The sequence below is a fragment of the Marmota monax genome, unplaced genomic scaffold (assembly GCF_021218885.2).
Source record: "Marmota monax isolate L192 unplaced genomic scaffold, Marmota_monax_Labrador192_F-V1.1 WCK01_AAM20220418_F8-fsc00178, whole genome shotgun sequence".
Taxonomy (NCBI): Eukaryota; Metazoa; Chordata; class Mammalia; order Rodentia; family Sciuridae; genus Marmota; species Marmota monax.
In genome coordinates, this window is record NW_026694501.1 from 246,235 (window position 1) to 265,582 (window position 19,348).

The 19,348-nt window shown below is 56.4% G+C and overlaps 1 protein-coding gene across 2 annotated transcripts; it reads right to left on the minus strand.

The window, feature by feature from the left end:
- Positions 1–151: 151 nt before the first annotated feature.
- Cnnm3 (cyclin and CBS domain divalent metal cation transport mediator 3) lies at positions 152–16,602 on the minus strand. Of its 2 annotated transcripts, XM_046420057.2 has the most exons (9): positions 15,333–16,602; positions 8,612–8,755; positions 6,489–6,638; positions 5,905–6,074; positions 5,678–5,774; positions 5,285–5,418; positions 4,826–4,964; positions 2,986–3,083; positions 152–2,546 (listed from the first exon to the last, which is right to left on the minus strand). In XM_046420057.2, exons 1-8 carry the CDS (start codon positions 16,564–16,566, stop codon positions 3,034–3,036), a joined length of 2,118 nt encoding a protein of 705 aa, XP_046276013.1. In that variant the 5' UTR covers positions 16,567–16,602; the 3' UTR covers positions 152–2,546; positions 2,986–3,033. The 2 variants fall into 2 exon arrangements, with proteins under 2 accessions (XP_046276013.1, XP_046276012.1); XM_046420056.2 differs by lacking the exon at positions 2,986–3,083.
- Between the last annotated feature and the right edge of the window lie 2,746 nt (positions 16,603–19,348).

The following is a 19,348-nucleotide window of genomic DNA, read 5'->3' on the forward strand; positions in this document are numbered from 1 at the left end:
AAGCCAGTCTCAGCAAAAGTGAGGCGCTAAGCAACTCAGTGAGATCCTGTCTCTAAATAAAAAATACAAAATGTGGCTCAGTGGTTGAGTGCCCTGAATTCAATCCCTGGTACCTTCCCCCACAAAAAAAGAACACGCAATAACCATGACCTAGCAATGGCACCTCTGGCATTTATCCGAGAACAGGACGCTGATCTTCGCACAGACCCATGTGCACATGTACATGATGTCCACAGCAGCTTTATTTGGAATAGCTGAAAACTGGAACCACCCAGATATCGTTCGACCGGATGGTAAGTACACTATGGAACACCCCTTGGCAAGAGAAAGGACCCAACCACCGGCAGGCGACAACCTGGACGCGTCTCCAGAGGATTGTGCCGAGTGCCACATGGTCACTGTGACTCCATTGATATAACAGTCTTGAAATGGCAACACAAGAGCAAAGAGGAACACGTTAGTGGCTGCCAGGGACTGGGGATGGCACGGGGGGCTCTCCAGGGGTAGCCCAGGGAGATCTCTGTGGTGACACGGGCGCAGTTACACAAATCTGCCCAGGACACACCACACCTGTGTCAAAGCCCTGATTTGGATACTGTATTGTAATTAGCTAACAACCGTAGGGGAAACCCAGGTAAGGGGTGCATGGGAACCTCGCATTTTTGCAACTTCCTATGAGTAATTATGTAAGAATAAAAATTGGGAAAAGAAAGCTCTGTGTGGAACCTGGTATCCTAGATTGGGTCCTGTAATGGAGCAAGAACGTTATTGCTTTTAAAAAAAAAAAAAAAAAACCACCCCAGGAAAACCTGTGGTTCAGTTCCGAGTTCTGACTGTACCCATGTCCATGTTCAGTGCGTAAATGTACCCAGGGTTCATACGATGTTAACAGGGGAGGCCGGGTGGGTGAAGGGCGTATGGAACTTGCCTGTGGATATGAAACTATTTCAAAAATAAACCCTCGAGCCCAGAATGACTAAACTGGAAGTCTCAGGAGTGGCTCAGGTAGGAAAAAAAAAAATTGTTTTTTTCAACACTACGGATGGAACCCAGGGGCGCTTAACCACTGAGGTACGTCCCTAGCCCTTTTTATTTTGAGACAGAGTCTCACTAAGTTGCTGAGGCTGCATTGAACTCAATCCTCCTGCCTCAGCCTCCTGAGCTGCTGGGATACAGGTGTGCACCACTGGGCCCAGCTCAGATTTTAGTCTGTCAGGTGATTCTGACATGCAGCCGGGGGCTCAGAAGCCTGCTGTGGAGAGACTTAAGAGTTTGTTTCCCGCCTGGGTTTGGTCCTCAAGAACAATTTCTAGGTGAGCACACCCCTGTTCTTTTGTCCTTCAGTCCCATTTACAAGGACCCAAATCTCCTTGAGAGGGGCTCCGGAAACTTCCCTCCTTCCCTCCCCAGTCTGTGACCCCGCATCTCTGTGACGCCCCATTCCACACAGCTCAACCCTGGGAGGAAAATTCAGGTAAACTGGAAGAAGAATAAAAGCTGTCTAGTTCCCACCTCCCTGAAACTGCAACACTAGGGGAAAACGGGGGGGGGGGGGGGCAAGAACTTGAAATGTCCTAAGGATGTGAGAGAAACTGTCATTGTTTTTTTAAGAAAGAAGGGCGATGCCGGTGCAGCTAGTCACAAGCAGCCTTCCTGTCCCTTGCTGCTCTCCGCACCTTACAGCCGCAGGCACCTCCGTGGGCACCTCCGCCAAAGGCATGAGCCAGGTGGGGTGGGTGGAGATGGGGCTTAGCCACAGCAGGACGACCCCCTCTTCCCACGCCTGACCCCTTCTCCACACAGAAACTGACAATACTGTTGGTGGCAACAAGCACAGGGTAGAGGGATGGCCCCACCTGCTGCTCAGGACTCCAGGAGGGTTTGGAGAGGCCATCTCCACAGGAAGTAGCAGGGCGAGGAACAGACCTGCAGGGAGCCCCACTTCTTGGTCTGGCACGTGGAGAAGGCCAGGGCACGTGAACCGACACGTGGCATGGTGAGGGGAGCCACCAAGGACAAAGGACATCGTGGACCAGGCCACGGATATGAACCCCAACTAAAACTCCATTTGCTCAGAAAGTGCTGCCAGCAGCAGAGGTCAGCCAATGGAAAGCAGAGCGGACACAGGCCGCGGCCACACGCAGGCGGTAACTGGCCGCAGTGCCTGGCTTGAAGAGGTACAGACACTGCACTGTCACAGCGTCAGAGGGGAAGGGGAAGCTGGGCCCTGGGGACCAGAGATGATTCTGTTCCTTTGCTTCTTCCAGAGGCAGGCCTGGGGGTCCGCGCCAGCTGACCCCACCTCCTGAAGGACAGCGGGGCCTGCCGAAGGCTCTGGCACTGAGGCCTGGGATCCGCGTCTATAAAGGCCATCTAAAACGTGGCCTGAGCGGTGGGGACAGGCTGGCTTGCGAAGCTGCCGCGGCTCCCTCCAGCTCCCCACGGGCGTGTCCATTCCCCAGCTTGGCGCCTGGCAAGCAGTTAGACTCCTGGATTCCGCCCAGGGTTTTCCTCCACTGGGACACAGGGCCTGCTGTGGCTGGACCCTGGGGAGAGAGGGAAGGAGAGTGGATACCCACGCCGGTGCGGGCGGCGTCCTACCAAACCAAGGCCGAGTCTCTAGGACAGGAAGCAGCTGGAAAGGCAGAGGGCCGGGGACGCCTCAGGAAGCGTTGGAGCAGAGGTGGAGTGACTGGTTGGGAATGCGGTCAAAGGGAAAAGGCACTTGTAGGACAGAGGCCACTGAGAAAGACAAGGAACCTGGGCCACGGACCTCTGGCCCAGAGGGCCCAGGCCACTACAATGGGCAGGAGAACCTGCTCGGGACCACACAGCCGGTGCTGGAAGGAGGAGCGGATTTCCCAGCCCTCCTATGTTCCAGAGGGTGACCGTACGCCCCTGGCCCCACCCAGGGAGATACCCTCCCACCGGGAGCCCTCTGCTAGCGCAGGAAACCAAGCCAAGAGAAAGAAGGGAGATATTTACCTCAGTGTTCTCTGAAAACAAAAAAGGCTCACTAGTCCCAGCCATCTATCAACTGCAGTTTCCAAATGTGCCAAAGAGGGAAAGGTCTACTGGGAAGGCTAAAGAGAGCAGAGAGAGAGAAGAGACGGCAGGCTGTCGGGCGGTGGTGGTGACAGGGCCTTGGCTCCAGCCGCACAGAGGGAGGGCAGTGAGAGTGGCCCCCTGGGGCAGTCCTGTGAGCCACGTGAAGAGCAGTGACGCGCTAATCTCCTAGTTCTGCAGGCCATTTGGGCTCTGTCACAGCTACTCAGTTCCACTGTCATCTTTCAGAAGCAGCCACATACAAGCCACAAACAAGTGGGGTCTACACCCGGGCAGCTGGCCCGATCTGGTCCCTGCACCATGGTCTGCTGACCCCTGCGGGAGGCAATTTGCAATGACCGTTTTCCAAACGTTTCAATAAAGGCCATCTCTGGCAGGGATCTAGTGCCAGGCTCCAGGGCACAGTTCACCCTGCACTACTCAATAAGCAGCACCCCACTGAGACCACCCTGCGCTCTTAAGGAAGCGAAGGCCACGGTAACAGGGACACCCCCGGGAGACCCTGAGAGTTCGGGCAAGGAGCAGAGACAGCGAGCAAGCCTCAGGGAGGCAACTTCAGGCCGCGCAAGTGAGGGTCACCAACATCGTGTCACGGAGCATGGGTGATCTGTCACAGAGGGGATGACCCAAAGCCACCGCCAGGACTCTCTCATGGGATGGCTCGGTGCTCAGCTGGAAGGGTTTTCACAAAGCCTCTTGGGGTTGGGGTGAAGCTCAGTGGGCGATGCTTGCTGAGCATGTGCAGGGCCCTGAAGGCAGCGGCGCACGAGGTCTGCACCCCGCCCGGGCTGCAGGCGGAGCCAGAGAGGGTTGACAGGCAAGCCAAGACAAAGGGCTCACTTCTTAAAGATAAGTCTTGGGTTTGAGCGGGAAGCAGGACCCGGCCCCCCACGTGAAGGGGCACATAGCCCAGCGGGGAGGGCAGCCACGTGGCACTCGTGCTCCAGCCCAAAGCCTGGGCTCACCAGCGCCCGGACCTGGAGCCCACAAAGGCTGGCCACCACCGTGGTCCCCAGGGTTGGGGGACTCTGCCCATTACACACACACACCACCTCACAATTCAGAAACACCTTTTGTAAAAACATCTCTGCACTCTGAAGCGCAGGTCTCAGTGACCAGAGCGGCGGTCCCCTGAGGCCCCACAGGCCAGGGTCCTCGGCCCTCACTTTGCTTCTATAAGACGGGCAGAGTGGCTCTCAGGACCCCGCAGAGGCAAAGGCACCGCCGGCTCAGGGCTGCACCCAGGGTGAGTCTCAGCAAGAGCTGGCTCCCCGGGGAGGGCGGGCGAGGAAGTGGGACCTGCACCCTGCCCCCCTGCAGCCTCTGCAGCCCAGCCAGGACTCCACTCCAGGACTCCACTGGCCTCAGAGCCCCAGGCCCCCGCCCTCTCCACTGCCGCTCCACAGGGCCACGTCTGTTCCCCAGCTCCTCCTGCTCGCCATGGAGCCCCAAGGAGGCTCTCACCGCCCGCCACCCTACTCCTCTGCCACACCCCTTCCCAGCCAGGCCCGCGGCACCCCAAGTCTAAGTGGCCAGAAGTTTCTGGACTGGATGGACCTCGCCGCCAGCTCCTCTCTATAAAGCTGACCATTCTGAGAGGCCCTCAAAGACCCAGCGCCAGCTGAGCTACAGCTGTCACCCAAGCCACTCAAAACAGCAAGAAGGGACAAGGACAGGGAGAGAGCAGAGCCAGGAGGCCAGAGCAGGTGGGGGCAGCCAGCAGGTCTGAGGGAAGCGGCCGGCCTGCCGCGAGGCTCACCCGCGGCTGCCGTGGTCTTGTTACTGAGGAGCCTGGTCTGACTGCCTGGGACGACCTGGAGGGCAGAGTTTTCGGGGGACGGTGGCAGGCTCTGGGCTCGGGTGGCCAGGAGTGCATTGAGGTACTGCAGCCGCGTGACCTGGAGGACAGAGGTGTCACCCAGCGGGGGACATGGCGTGGTGTGGGCTCGCACCTCTGGCGGAACTGGACGACAGGGCGAGGAGGCAGGGAGAGGACCAGGGAAGGGCAGAAGGGGCCAAGGCCTCAGGACAGCCAGGCCACGGTGGTGGGGTATCCGGGGAGTCAAGGCCCCACATTTGGGCAGCGCAGGGCCTAGTCTTGGGCCTCAGGGCCGCTCAGACCTCACTCTCCTCCACACACACTCGTGACCAGCTGGCCTAGCCCCTTGGGGACACAAAGCCAGTTAGTGCCAACACAACACGCAGCCCAGGCGGTCACCTTGATGAGCTGAAGGTCAGAGAGGGCCCTCACGGTGTAGTCGGGACAGTAGGTAGAGGAGCGGGTGCCCTCAGCTGGCTCGGGCTGCAGGTCGTGGCGGGTGGGCTGGTGCGAGGGCGCTGGGGACTGGTGAACTGTCAGGAGGAACAGGCGGTGAGGGCACCGCTGGGCAACTGCTGGCTCTGCGGCCTGCCCCAGACGCCCTGAGAGGGGACAGGGTGGGGACTTGGGGGAGGGCAGAAGACACCACGGGGGAGGTTCTGCAGGGATGGGGTGCACCAGGTGAGCAAGAAGGAAGCCTGTCCCCACTCCAGAGCCAAGAGACGCCCTGCAGGGGCCGGGGCCGTTCTGCAAGCCAGGACCCAGCCCTCAGAGGTAGGGGCTGCGGCTCACCCGAGGACGGCGTGGTCAGGGCAGACACTCCATAGTAGGTGAAGGCCCCGTTCTCAAACTTCAGGCCCTCCTTCCCGATCTCCACCTCAACCCTGCCCTGGGAGGAGGGAGGGCAGGCAGACAGACACGGGCACGGGTTAGCGTCCCCAGGAGGAGCACCAGGTGAAATCCCAGGGACCTGGGTGGCAGGCCTGTGGCTGTCCTCCCCTGCGGCTGTCTCCAGTCACCTGCAGGATGAGGATGAAGTAGTCCACTGGCCGGCTGCGCTGGTACAGGTAGTGGTGGGCGGCCAGGCGGTCGCTCTCATCAAACTTCACCTCCTGGTTGACGCTCGGGTGCCTCAGCAGGTGCAGGAGGACCTTCTCAGAGATGCGCAGCGGGCTGAACACGTCCACCTCTGCCCCAAAACCGGAAAAGGAAGAGTGCCTACCGGGCTGAGTGGCATGCACGCACCTGGCTCCTACGTGCACCTGGCTCCCGCGCCAGCACCCCGGGCTCTCCCTGTGCCCGCACCCCAGGCTCCCCTGCGCCTGAGCTGCCACCTTCCACAGAGAGCAGGGCAGGGCACATGTGGGCCCAGCTGAGGTTCCCTGGCCACCCTCGCCAGAGGCAAAGCCCAGTTCTGCTCTTGGTCACTTGGGTCAGCCCTGGGGTCACCTAAGAGGCTGACAGAGCTGCAGAGAAAGCACAGATGTTGTTCCGCGTGACTCTCCTGTTTACTAGGATCAGGGAGCAGCTGGTGTCCACCGTGGGTGGTCTCCTGACCCATGGACAGTGAGAGGAACAGGGACATGGACCACGCCTCTCTCACCTCGGGAAAGGAAGCGCTGGGTGGCCAGGAGCAGCTGAGGCGAGATTTTCACTTTGTACTCCTCGTCAGACACCTTGAACAAGGAGAAGTCCTCCTTGCGCTTGAGCGGGGCACTCAGGGAGGTGGCCGTCCTCCGCACGGCAGCATCTCCTGAGGGGTGAGAAGATGGCAGCTCAGGCACAAGCAAGAGTCTCATGAACACAGACCCTGGGCCCACTGGGGCTCTGCTGCCCGCTCCTTCTTCCCCAAGGACGCAACCCTGTCCTGCTCCCCCATGGAGCCTGGCCGCCATTCCTCCCCAGTGATCCTGGTGCCCAGGATGAGGGCAATGACCCTCACTTCCCAAGGAAGTGAGGAAGGGACCGCCCTCTTGCTTGGAGTTGGGTAGAAAGAATGCTGATGTGAAGAGCTGTCTGCCAACACAGGCCTCCCGGGGCCCTGCTGAGGACTGCTGGTGGCAGGCGGCAGCAGCAGTGGCAGTGGACACTGACCTTGGGACCTCATGCCCGGTCAGTCTCAGGAACTGAACTGAAAATGCTGTGCTTGGGAACAGACGTGGGGGTAAGCCATGTGCTTGGCAGCACAGAGCAGAGGGCAGCTCAGGGTCCCAGGTGCCCGTATGAGGCCCAGAGCCCTGGAGCACAGGCCCTGTGTCTGCCTTGCAGGCCGCAGCCAGCATCCTGAGAGGAGGAAGACGCACTCTAAGGCCCAGGGCTGTTGGCAGGAAGATGCTCTTGGTGGTCAAGAATGGGTTCCTGTCCCTTTTTGTGGTGCTGGGGCTGGAACCCAGGGCCTCATTCATGCCAGCAGGCAAGCACTTTCAACGAGGTCTCATCCCCGGCCCAAAGAACGGCACAAAACGACCTGCAGCAGAAGACACGAAAACTGGAAGCGCCCAGGAAGGACAGAGCCCAGGAAGGACAGAGAGCCCAGGAAGGACAGGGCCCAGGAAGGACAGAGCCCAGGAAGGACAGAGAGCCCAGGAAGGACAGAGCTCATGAAGGACAGAGCCCAGGAGGGACAGAGCCAGGAGGGACAGAGCCAGGAGGGACAGAGCCCAGGAAGGACAGAGCCAGGAGGGACAGAGCCCAGGAAGGACAGGGCCCAGGAAGGACAGAGAGCCCAGGAAGGACAGAGCCAGGAGGGACAGAGCCCAGGAGGGACAGAGCCCAGGAAGGACAGGGCCCAGGAAGGACAGAGAGCCTAGGAAGGACAGGGCCCAGGAAGGACAGAGCCCAGGAGGGACAGAGCCCAGGAAGGACAGAGCCCAGGAAGGACAGGGCCCAGGAAGGACAGGGCCCAGGAAGGACAGAGCCAGGAGGGACAGAGCCCAGGAAGGACAGAGCCCAGGAAGGACAGAGCCCAGGAAGGACAGAGAGCCCAGGAAGGACAGGGCCCAGGAAGGACAGAGCCCAGGAAGGACAGACCCAGGAGGGACAGAGCCCAGGAAGGACAGAGCCAGGAGGGACAGAGCCCAGGAGGGACAGGGCCCAGGAAGGACAGAGCTCATGAAGGACAGAGCCCAGGAGGGACAGAGCTCATGAAGGACAGAGCCAGGAGGGACAGAGCCCAGGAAGGACAGGGCCCAGGAGGGACAGAGCCCAGGAAGGACAGAGCCAGGAGGGACAGAGCCCAGGAAGGACAGAGCCAGGAGGGACAGAGCCCAGGAAGGACAGAGCCCAGGAAGGACAGAGCCCAGGAAGGACAGAGTCAGGAGGGACAGAGCCAGGAGGGACAGAGCCCAGGAAGGACAGAGCCCAGGAGGGGCAGAGCCCAGGAGGGACAGGGCCCAGGAGGGACAGGGCCCAGGAGGGACAGAGCCCAGGAAGGACAGGGCCCAGGAAGGACCGAGCCCAGGAAGGACAGAGCCCAGGAAGGACCGAGCCCAGGAGGGACAGAGCCCAGGAGGGACAGAGCCCAGGAAGGACAGAGCCCGGCATGCACAGGAGCCGTGAGAGCACCAACAGGCTGGGCAGGAGGGAGCCCTGCGTGGCAGCCTTACTGACCCACGGGGGCAGGGAGGGGGCCTGGCGGGGATGCAGCGGGCTCTGCAGCAGAGGTTCACCAGTGTGTGCACACAGTATGTCTCAGGGCAGGGAGGACCAGTGGGAAGTCAAACTCACGGTAGTCTTCAGACTCGTCCAGGATCTCGGACTTGATGATCTCCTCGATGACGTCCTCCAGGGTGACCAGGCCCAGCACCTCATAGAAGGGGTCGCCCTCGCCCTCGTTGTTCACCTTCTGCACGATGGCCAGGTGGGACTTCCCTGTGGAGAGGGGACACTCATTTACAGCTAGCAGGGGGCACCCCATTTTTCTCAGTTTCTCCTGGTATGCGCCCACTGCAAGGACAGAAGCCAATGTTTGTACTGGACACTGGGCCACACACCCTAAGTTTTGTGTTTTGTTTTTGATATTAAGGATTGAACCCAGAGGTCCTTTCCCACTGAGCTACATCCCCAGCCCCCCCCCCCTTTTTTTTGGTACTGGGGATTGAACTCAGAAGCACTCAACCACATCCCCAGCCCTATTTTGTATTTTATTTAGAGACAGGGGCTCATGGAGTTGCTTAGCACCGCCTTTGAACTTGCGATCCTTCTACCTCAGCCTCTAGAGCCACTGGGATTACAGGCATGCGCCTCACGCTCAACTCCCCGAGCCCTTTTTATTTTTTACTTTGTGGCAGGCCTCACTAAGTTGCCCAGACTGGTCTTGAACTTGTGATCCTCCTGCCTCACCCTCCCAAATAGCTGAGAACAGGCACACATGGAGGCTTCCCAAGTTCTCAACAAGCTGAGCAAAATCTCAGAGGCGCGTTCATTGGCCGGAGATCCCCACACAGACAACAGCAGAGCTGGGATTGGCCCCAGGTCTGTGACTCCGAGCCATGCGGAGGTCTAGCCAAGTGCATCCTGTCTAGAACACAGGGGTCTTACACAGCAACTGCAGGTGTCTACAAACAGGACACCAAGATAGGCTGGCTGCCCTGGACGGTCTCAGTAGGGGAGCCCACGAGTCCATCCTGCCTGACTCTGGGAAGGCCTCCTAATTCTTAAGGCTGTCCTCTGGGGTCAATAGTGGGAGGTGGCCCTTCAGAACCCAACCTGTGCACAGAGGACAGCAGGTGGCCAGGACTGGTCCACCTTGCTCCTGTGTCTTTCCCATGTCATTTTCCTACTTGGTTTGCTTAGTGAGAAGGGGCAGATTGTAAACAACCCATGTCTCAGGATGTCGGGGAACACTGGGGGACTTCTGGAATTGACTCTGCAGTAGGTAAGTGCTTTTCAGCCATAAAACTTGATACCTATCTGAGAGAAACAGAAGGCAAGTCACGTGGGTAATTTAAGATCTTTTGAGTGGGCACATTAAAAACATCTAAACTCAAAACATAAAAAGGGCTGGAGATGTAGCTCAGGGGGCAGCATCCTCAGGTGCAAACCCCAATGCTTCAAAGAAAAAGAAAAAAAAATAGGCAGAATTAAGTTTAATAACATTTTAAGTAATCCAATATAGCCAAGATATTTCAATATATAAACCCCCCCCCGACACACACACACACACAAAATAGCAATAGATAGCCTCCCCTGATTGCACAGAGTCCCGGAACCTGGTTGTGCTTGATGCTTACAGCACACCCCAAGTCAGTCTAGTGCCCTTCCCAGCACTGCACAGCCACAGGTGGGAGGGGAGTGGCCGCTGGACCCGCAGGCCCACAGCTGGGGGCACGCCCTCTTCTGTTACAAGTAAGACGGGGGAAGCTGGTGTGGGCACAGACCTGCACACCTGGGGGAGTTTGCTTCAAGAATCCTTCAGGCAAGCAGAAAAATCTTTGTGTGACTCACACTCCACACACCAAGGGCTTAATGAAATAAAGCATCCTCCTTCAGGGTGCTCTAGTACCCCTGACCAAAAAGCCAAGACAGAAGTGACCACATTAGGCCATCTTCCCCTTTCCAGGAGGAAAAGGCACAGGGTCCCTGGAGATCTCTGCCCAGTCCTGCTAAGCCTGAGGCACTGAGTCAGGGGACAGGTATTTCTACATTCTTCTGACACTCTGTGACTGTGCTGGGAAGGGCTCAGGCTGGCGCACAGGCACCATTTCTGCAAGGGCCACGGCTGCTGCGCCACAGAAGGCAAAGCTGCAGACCCACTGGGGACACCAGGCACATGACAGGCAGGTTTGATCAACACCTTTGAATTCCTGAAACCAAAGCCCAGGGGTCTGAAGGCCACCTTTGAGCAGAGAGGCCTGAGCCCACTCCTCCTTTCAGGAAGCTGAACCCTCTGCAGGGCGCCTACAGGAAGGGACTCACTTCTTCCAGGCTGTCAAAGATGTGCAGAGTAGGGACATGCCTCCCCACAACCGCCACACTGGGATGACTCCATAAGGAATGGAGGAAAGCAGGGCTCCTGGAAGATCCCCCATGTGACTTGGACTCTCAAGAGAGGATGCTCGAGGGCCAACAGGCAGCCCTGGGAAAGCAGTAGGGGACTGAGAAAAGGCAGCTGGCCGATTAAAGTTCATGGCCATCTGACAGGACCCAAGCACTCACAGGGATACCTGCAGGCTCTCAGGGCCAGCTCTGCGGAGTCCACAAGGGTGTGAATGGCATGACCTACCGCCATGGGAGAACTCTAGTTTTAACTTGAGTTCACAGGCTCCAGAGTACTCCATTTATTTGGATGCTGGAAGACCTTTGCATGATGCCCAACTTCTAGGACACCTTTAAAAATGCAGTAAGAGTTTAATCTCTCCATCTTTCCTTTGTCCCCAACTCCCTTTTATTTTGCAGAGCTGGGGATACGGGGTGGGGTTTGCACATGCTAGGCAAGTGCTTTATCACTGAGCTATGCTCCTAGCCCTTTTGATTTCATTTTGAGACAGGGTCTCACTCACCTACCCAGGCTGGCCTCCAACATGCAATCCTCCTGCCTTGGCCTCCCGAGACTTTGTAATTATAGGCATCCTGGCTCCCTTTGTTGTTCTGTAGAAAAACTAAGTGTACCAATGCTATGAGAAAAGTCACAGGCTAACACTCCTCCCAGATGTCTGAGCAGGTCTGACTCTTCTCAGCATTGTGGCAAAACATGACAGTAAATCAAAACTGGCTGTCTGACAGCAGCGTCTCTGAAAAGTTCATTGCCCTAATCTTCTCCTCACTTACTTCATGAGTCTCATCACGGGCTGAGCAAAGGCAGCAGGGGTTAATGGCCACAGAGAAGATGCAAGTCACCTACTACAGCCCCAAAGCACTCACACTGCCTGGGGATAATTGCTGTCACCTCAAGTCCGCACAGAGGGGTGCTTCCCCGCAGCTTACAAAGTTCCCAAGCAGATGGTGCTCTGAAGGAGTGACAGGAGCAGAATGTACTGGCCAAGAGGAGGATGAGTGGGCAAAGAGATGGGGAAAGGATGGACTGTAAAACCTCAAATGCCAGGGAGACTGCAATGTGCCCTTTGCTCATAAGCAGAGGATGCATAGAAGGACGAGGACAGAGAGGACTTTAACAAGGAGAAACACATGACACCAAAAGGCCGCAGAAAAACAAGGCAAAGCCGCTCCAGGGCCGCACCAGAAAGACAGGGCCGTTCCGCCCAGGAATATGGCCCTCACCCACCAGGAACCAGGAAGCCAAGGAGGACCAAAGTGACCCCACTGCAGGTCCCACCCTGTCCTTCCTCCCCATCACTGGCTTCTAGAAGGACGCTTCCCAGCATGTTGTCAGATGGCTCTGGAACAGTCTGACTGAACCAAGAAGGGATCAATCCCCAGCCCTCCGGGACCAGGCCGTCTGACAACCTGCTCTGACTGCCCTCCTGGGCAGCAGCACCTGTACTGTGACAGCAAGTCCATTGGAACCTGCTCCACTTGCCCCACCTTAAAAACGAAGAGCAGGGAACCAACCTAGATGCCCTTCAATAGATGACTGGATAAAAAAAAATGTGGCTTATATACACAATGGAATATTACTCAGCAATAAAAGAGGATAAAATCATGGCATCTGCAGGTAAATGGATGGAGTTAGAGAACGTAATGCTAAGAGAAGTCAGCCAAACCCAAAAAACCAAATGCTGAATGTTTTCTTTGATATAAGGAGTCTGAAGTGGGATAGGGAGGGGGAGCATGGGAGGAATAGAGGAACTCTAGATAGGGCAGAGGGGTGGGAGGGGTGGGAGGGGAAGGAGGGGGCATGGGGTAATTAATGATGGTTGAATGTGATGATCATTATTATCCAAAGTACATGTATAAAGACTCAAATTGATGTGAATATACTATGTATACAACCAGAGATGCGAAAAATTGTGCTCTATATGTGTAATAAGAGTTGTAATGCATTCCACTGTTATATATAAATAAAAAAAAAAGAAACTTGAGAAAGTTATAACTTTAATGGGCAAATTTTTTTTAAAAAATCTCATTTGTAATTTCAAAAGCTCATATAATATATAGTCTCTTGATAGCCATGGTAATTCAGTAATAAAAAGCATAATCCTAAAGTTGCAAAAACAAAAACAAAAAATAAAAAAACTAAGAGCAGAAGCTCCCTCCCAGTCAGTCACGACGCTGGCTCCCCTTGGTCCATGCTGGTGGAGGCCTGTGTACAATACGAGTCGCATCCCACTTGTTCTCCCAATTGCCACCTGCCAAGGTACTTCATCCATCCCAGGTGCCTCTCCTGACCACTCTCCTTCCCTTGGAAAGTGTCCCTTCCCTTAGCATCCAGGACATTCCAAACTCCTCTCTGCTTGAGGCCCTAGGGATCAAGCCCTGGTTCCACACACAACACCTCTCCCAACCCGTCTTGCCTCCATGGCATCTTGATTCTTCCCATCTAGGGTGCTGATGGCTCTGGGCCAAGCTTATCTGCCATATTTGAAAGGCAAGACCACGGCAATGAAAATCGTGACCCCAAGGCTTTGGGAAACGAAGGTCTTCACCAACCTTACCCTAAACATTATGTCTCGCTCCTGAAGCTCTTCCCTTTAGTTCCAGAGAGGGCACGCCTTCCCCCACCATCTCACAAGCAGAGAAATCACAAATCCGGCTGTAGCCAGATACCAGAGCTGAAGGAACCGAACATGAGAGCTTACAATACCAAAGGGACAACTATGGCCTCTACCCTGGACCTTTCTGGAAGTGGAACCTGCACTTCCGGGTTCACCCCCTCTGCTAAATCCTCTCCCTGAGTAGCAAACACTATCTACCCGTAACCCACCCAGGACCTACCACTGCTCTGCTACCAAGCTCACGAGCAGCATGCAGGACATGTCATCCCCAGTCCCTTTATGCTCGTCACTGACAGCTGAGGACCTTGAGCAAGAGAGGCTGGGTGCAGGAGCTCAAAGCAGGCGGGGGCAGGATAGAACCCACCCGGCCCACTTCAGGGCCACCCACTGTCACTCCCCTCCAGAGCTGCCTTGCTGGGCACTACCATGATTCAGGGCTTTGCAGGCCCGGACAGTATGCTCACCACCAGGAGGATCCAGCTGGGTCTGCCCGGGGTTCCTCCCAGAGACAGGTGGGCAGCATGGCTTTCTAAGGAAATGGCCAGGAATACTGCCATGCTCTTAACAGACCATCCAAACCTCTCACCCAACCCCAAGCTACATGCAGGCCTGGTGCAAGGATCAAAGGACATGAGGGCCAGGCACAGTGGTGCACGCCTTTGATCCCAGCGGCTTGGGAGGCTGAGGCAGGAGGATCACAAGTTCAAAGTCAGCAGCCTCAGCAATTAACCAAGGGCCTAAACAATTTAGTGAGACCCTGTCTCTAGGTGAAATATAAAAAAGGGCTGGGGATGTGGCTCAGTGGTTAAGTGCCCCTGGTACCAAAAGAAAAAGCAAAAAGAAAGGAGATAAGGCATGGAGAGGCCATATCGGAGCCTGGCTCCACAAGGGAGTTATTATGAGAAAGGCATCTTCCTGCCCTGACTGTCCAGGAGCTGACCAAGCAGCTCCCACACAGACCTGGGGCCAGGAGACTTCCCAGCTGCCAGAAATAGCAGGGGGTTTACTCACTTCACCTCCCATCAGGCAGACTTTAGGGTCAAGTCCATCCAGAGCCCTGGGCTGCCCCTCCCCTTATCCTGCAGGAGTTCAGGTGTGGGAAGCATGGCTGGTGGCCAAGGAGCCTGTCAGACTCTGGGCAGCACTCTGAGGATGGTGGAGGGGACTATAAGGGAGCCCTTGCCTTCTCACCTGAAGGGCCCCACAATCTCCACCTCCAACCTTGTGAGCCGCAAATCAGATGAAAGGAGGGGGTGAAGATGTGGGGTTAAGGGAGAAGTTGAGAAACATACTTAGGGTTAGAAAAGGGGCGGAGGGGGGGGGGTTAAAAGGGAAAACAAAACAAAGGAAGACAAGGGAAAGGGAGATTAAATCAGCACCCATAAAGTTGTTTTGGTGAGATCAAAGTGAAAGTTTTCTCCACACCTTCAAGAAAGTCACTCCCTGTCTGCAACCAGGAAGGCAGCAACAGGGACCTCAGCAAGGCCCGAGGAATATCATGGTCTATCTAATTTGATATTAAACCTGTGCAGATACTAGCACCCAGATACCTACTTTTGTATGTCCTTTTAGTTTCTATCCAAGAGTTTGGGTCATACAAAGCCCAAAGTGTACGGAAGTGGCCTCAGGGTGTTAGAAGTAAATGGGAAGTTTCACCAAAGGGGGTGCCAAGGTGTTGGATTTCTAGGACACTTCATCCACCTCTAAATTTTTCAAAACGTCACTGCCAGATTCAAGGCCATCACCTTCTGGAAAAGGGGAGGTCTCATATCCCCCACCCCTTTTCCAGGACAGGACACGCATGTGCATCTCCTCCTGGATTCCCGGGCCTTTACCTCGCTTGAACTCCTCCAGGACTGCGTCTAGCTTGGTGTCATTGAAGACGAAGTGGAGTGGGTGGTTGTAGAAGCGGGTAATGGTACTGAGCGGCGTGCAGTCCTCGGGGTCCACGAAGGCCAAGTCCTTGAGGTAGAGCATGTCCACGATGTTGGAGCGCTCTTCCTCGTACACCGGAATGCGCGTGTGGCCGCTCTGCATGATGCTGGCCAAGACGCTGAAGTCCAGAACTGCACTGGCATCCAGCATGAAGCAGTCTTCGAGCGGCGTGAGCACGTCCTCCACTGTCCGGTAGCGCAGCACTCCCTTGCTGAGGTCGCTGTAGGGGTCGCCGCCTCCGCGCGCTAGCTCCAGCACGCGCTCGCGCAGCCGTCCGGGCCGCGCAGCCAGCTCCAGCAGCTGCCCCACTGGCAGCGCCACGGGCAGGGTGAGCAGCACTGCCAGGCGACTGAGGCTCAGAGCGCGCGGTGCCAGCGCCAGCGCCCAGCGCCCGCTCACAGCGGCCGGAATCACTTCGCCTACCAGAAAAACCAGCCCTGCGCAGCCCAGCACGGCGGGCACCGCTCGCTGGCCGGCCGCTCGGTACAGCAGCACCGCCAGCGCCGCCTGCGCCAGGCTAGCCAGCAGCAGCAGCGCGCCCAGGGCGCAGCCCGCCCAGCGCCGCGCGGGTTCCAGGCGCCGCGCCGCCGCACGCTCCGCCTCCGAGCCGCTCTCGCGCAGCACCTGCACCTCGGCGGGCGCTAGCGCCAGCGCACTCAGCTGCAGGCCCCGCGCCAGCGCCGCCAGCGCCAGCAGCCCGGCCGCCCCCAGGCCCAGCGCCCAGGGCGGCGCCGCCTCCTCGGCTGCCCCGCCACCCGGCTCCACGCGCACTGCAAGCAGCGCCGAGTTTGGGGGCACGGCCTGGGCCCGCAGGCATAACAGCGCGCGCCACTGGCCCGCGGGAGCCGCCGTCTCCTCGGGCGCCGTGGCTGGTCCACCCTCGGGGCAGCCTGCCCCCTCGGGGGCCACCCAGGTCCAGGAGCTGTTGGCGAAGCCCGAACCCAGGAGGCGCAGGCGGAAGGTGGCCTCCGGCGCTGCCCGCACAGCCCCTCCGTGCACCCACCCGGGGCCCGCCTCTCCGTCCTCCTCCAGGCAGAAGCCCAGCACTCGCGGGCCCGGCGCCGTCTCCCCAGCGGCGTTGCCCAGGCAGAGCGCGGCGAGTACCCAACCTAGCCGACCCGCAGCCGCCGCCATCGCCTGCAGCCCCCTCTTGGCCTCTCGCGCAGCCTACCCCGCTCGCCCCGCGCCCCCGCCTCCCCGGCCAATCGTAGCCGGCCTTCGCGCCGCCTCAGCCAATGGGCGGCGAGCGAGGGCGGGCCCCGGGGGTCGGACTAGGCTGTGCCGGGGAGTAAACAAGCCGCGCGGGGCGGGCCGGGGGCGTGGGGTGCTCCGGGGGCGTGGGGTGCTCGGCCCTGCCGCTAGCCGCTGCACCGAGGGCTAGCGGCCGCCAGCGCCGGAGGACGCGGGGTATTGGGCAGAGCTCCGGACTCCAGCGCCCGAAGGCCCGACAGCGCTCTGGGAAGCTCCCAGGGCCTCACACGAACCCCGGGCCCTGACGCTCTTGAAGTTGCACACGGAGATTCAAGTGCATGGAAAGTGGGATGTTTTCTTAATAAAAGGCCCAGAAACCCTTCAGGGCCAAGGGAGCTGAATAAGAACCAGAGCCTGGCGTCGGGAAGCTAAGGTTTCTTGAAAATGTTTATGGATCGCGCGGGGCTGTGGCTTCAGGTCTCAGAACATCAAGGCACAGCCACTTCCTTCAGGGAACTCGGTCCCACCAGGGAAACACAAAGATACAACCTCATTGGAGCCTGACACATCCGCTGCATGTAATTAATGTCTTACAAGAGAAAAGTGAAGGGAGACAGCGTGCATGCCGGGTTCCAAGGCGACCTGCCCAACACCCCGGTCACCATCCCAGCCACAGGAGGCGGAAGCTGCCGGCAATTTAAGGATCTGCTGACTCCATTCCCACAATTCATCCTTGGGCGATTCCCCAAGGCCAACAAGAGCTACTCAAGAGGGTGCCTGCTGCTGGTATATTAGAAGACAGTATGGTGGACAGTGTGGCTCGTTTTAAATGATCTGTATGTGACCAGAAGGAAACAGACCAACTGCTAACAAGTCTTCTCTATAAGCACCCAGATTAAGTGGTTTTTGTATTTTTGTCTAATTTTTATGTTCTTCAGGCTTTCTAGCACAAGTAGACAGTTGATAAAGCTCAAACATGTCATTTTAAATGGTCTTTAAAGGAGTCTATAGAAACAATTTGCTGTCTCCTGAGAATATCATTCTAAAAAGTATATGTATTATGGCCATAAGTGAACCATGTTGTGTGCAAAACCAGGTAAGCCCACAGTGAATGACGAACCGGAAAATATCTGTGAAAAACTCTTTGTCTCTTCTATATTGTAAACTGGGCCAATTGCTTCTCTGTTCTCCATTTTTATTATCCAGATGGTGCTGTGTCCTTCCACTGGCTGCTTCGTTCTTGAAGAAGATTACAGAGCAAGCCACTAGCAGAAGCAATAATGACATTAGTGCACCTTTCCACTGGATTGTCATGTCTCTTTTGAGGAAGAAAAAGTACAAGCTTTATGCTGGATTCATCCCCCTCACTTCTGTCTTCAAGTCAAGATAAAATGCTGACAATGAGCTAGAACAGATGATGTACTCGAAATGGCTGAGAAGTCATTAACTAGCAAAAACCAGTTCAAAGGACAGGAAGAAATAACTTGTTATGGATTGAGAGACAGGAGACAGGACTTTCACTTTCCACAAGTAACTTTCTTCCCTGGCCTCAGGCTCTCTTGAAAAAACAACCTATAACTAATTCTTGGGGAAGGGGGGGGGTGCCTTGGGGTGGAAGAACAATTTGCTCAAACTTGGAAAACACAAATGGTCATTTAAACTGTCAATATCCAAAGATTCAAAGAACCCAGGATGGGGCAAAAAAGCAGCTCAGAGGGGCTTCTTCCTTTTTCAATGCCATTTGCCCAAACTCTAGTCAGTTACAGCTCTATTGGAGACACTGGACCTCCTTGGCCTTCCCGGGGCCATTTTTCTTCCTGGTCATTTGGATCAAGACATTTCCACTTTGTTTAATAAATTTGTAGCTATTGGATGTGACCACGGGCTAACTCCTGTTCATCTCTCAAGTCTTGGCTCCAATGCCCTTTCCTCCAAGAGCTCCATCTTGATAAGTCAGGTCGAGGTCATGGGAGCTATGTGCTCCCCTCACAGAATCCAGTACTTGGCTTAATTCTCATTCATTCACCTGACAGGTGTTTCCGGCACTGATGTGTGCAGTGCACTGGGGATGGTTCCAGTGCTGGAGTGTTGTGGGAATGAGATCAAGTCCCTGCCTTCCTGGGCTGAGAGTACTGGGACAACAGAAAAGAAATACCTGTATTTTATTATTAATAAGTGCTATGGAGAAAAGACAAGACAAGGAGACAGAGGGGTCGAGGGTGATGCTGATTGAAATGGAACAATCAGGGAAGGCTTCTCTAAGAAGGTAATATTTGAACCAGGAATAAATAATATGAGTGAGCCTCACAAAGACTTGGGAGAGGGGCTGGAGGAGTAGCTCAGTGCTAGTGCACATGCTCAGCATATGTAAGGCCTTGGGTTCTACACCCAGCACCAAAAAAAAAAGTTCTTGGGAGACGTGTCGTAGGAGGAGATAGGCCCTCTTCCTCACTCAACTCCCTGAGGGGTTGGTTGGTAGCAGCTGGCATGCAGCAGAAGCTAGCACATGAGAACTGGGCGGGGCGATGTAGGGGGACGACTAATGTCATTCCCTCTTGCCCAACCACACACTCACTGTGTGTGTTACTCCTTTTATCTAGAGTATCCACTTCCCTTTGCTGCTACCCAAGTGCCTGCCTGCCTTCAGATACCTCCGGAATTGGTCTGCTGTCAAGCCATGCCTGCTCCAGCCCCTGGCCTTGGACTCTTGTGTGCCACAAGATTC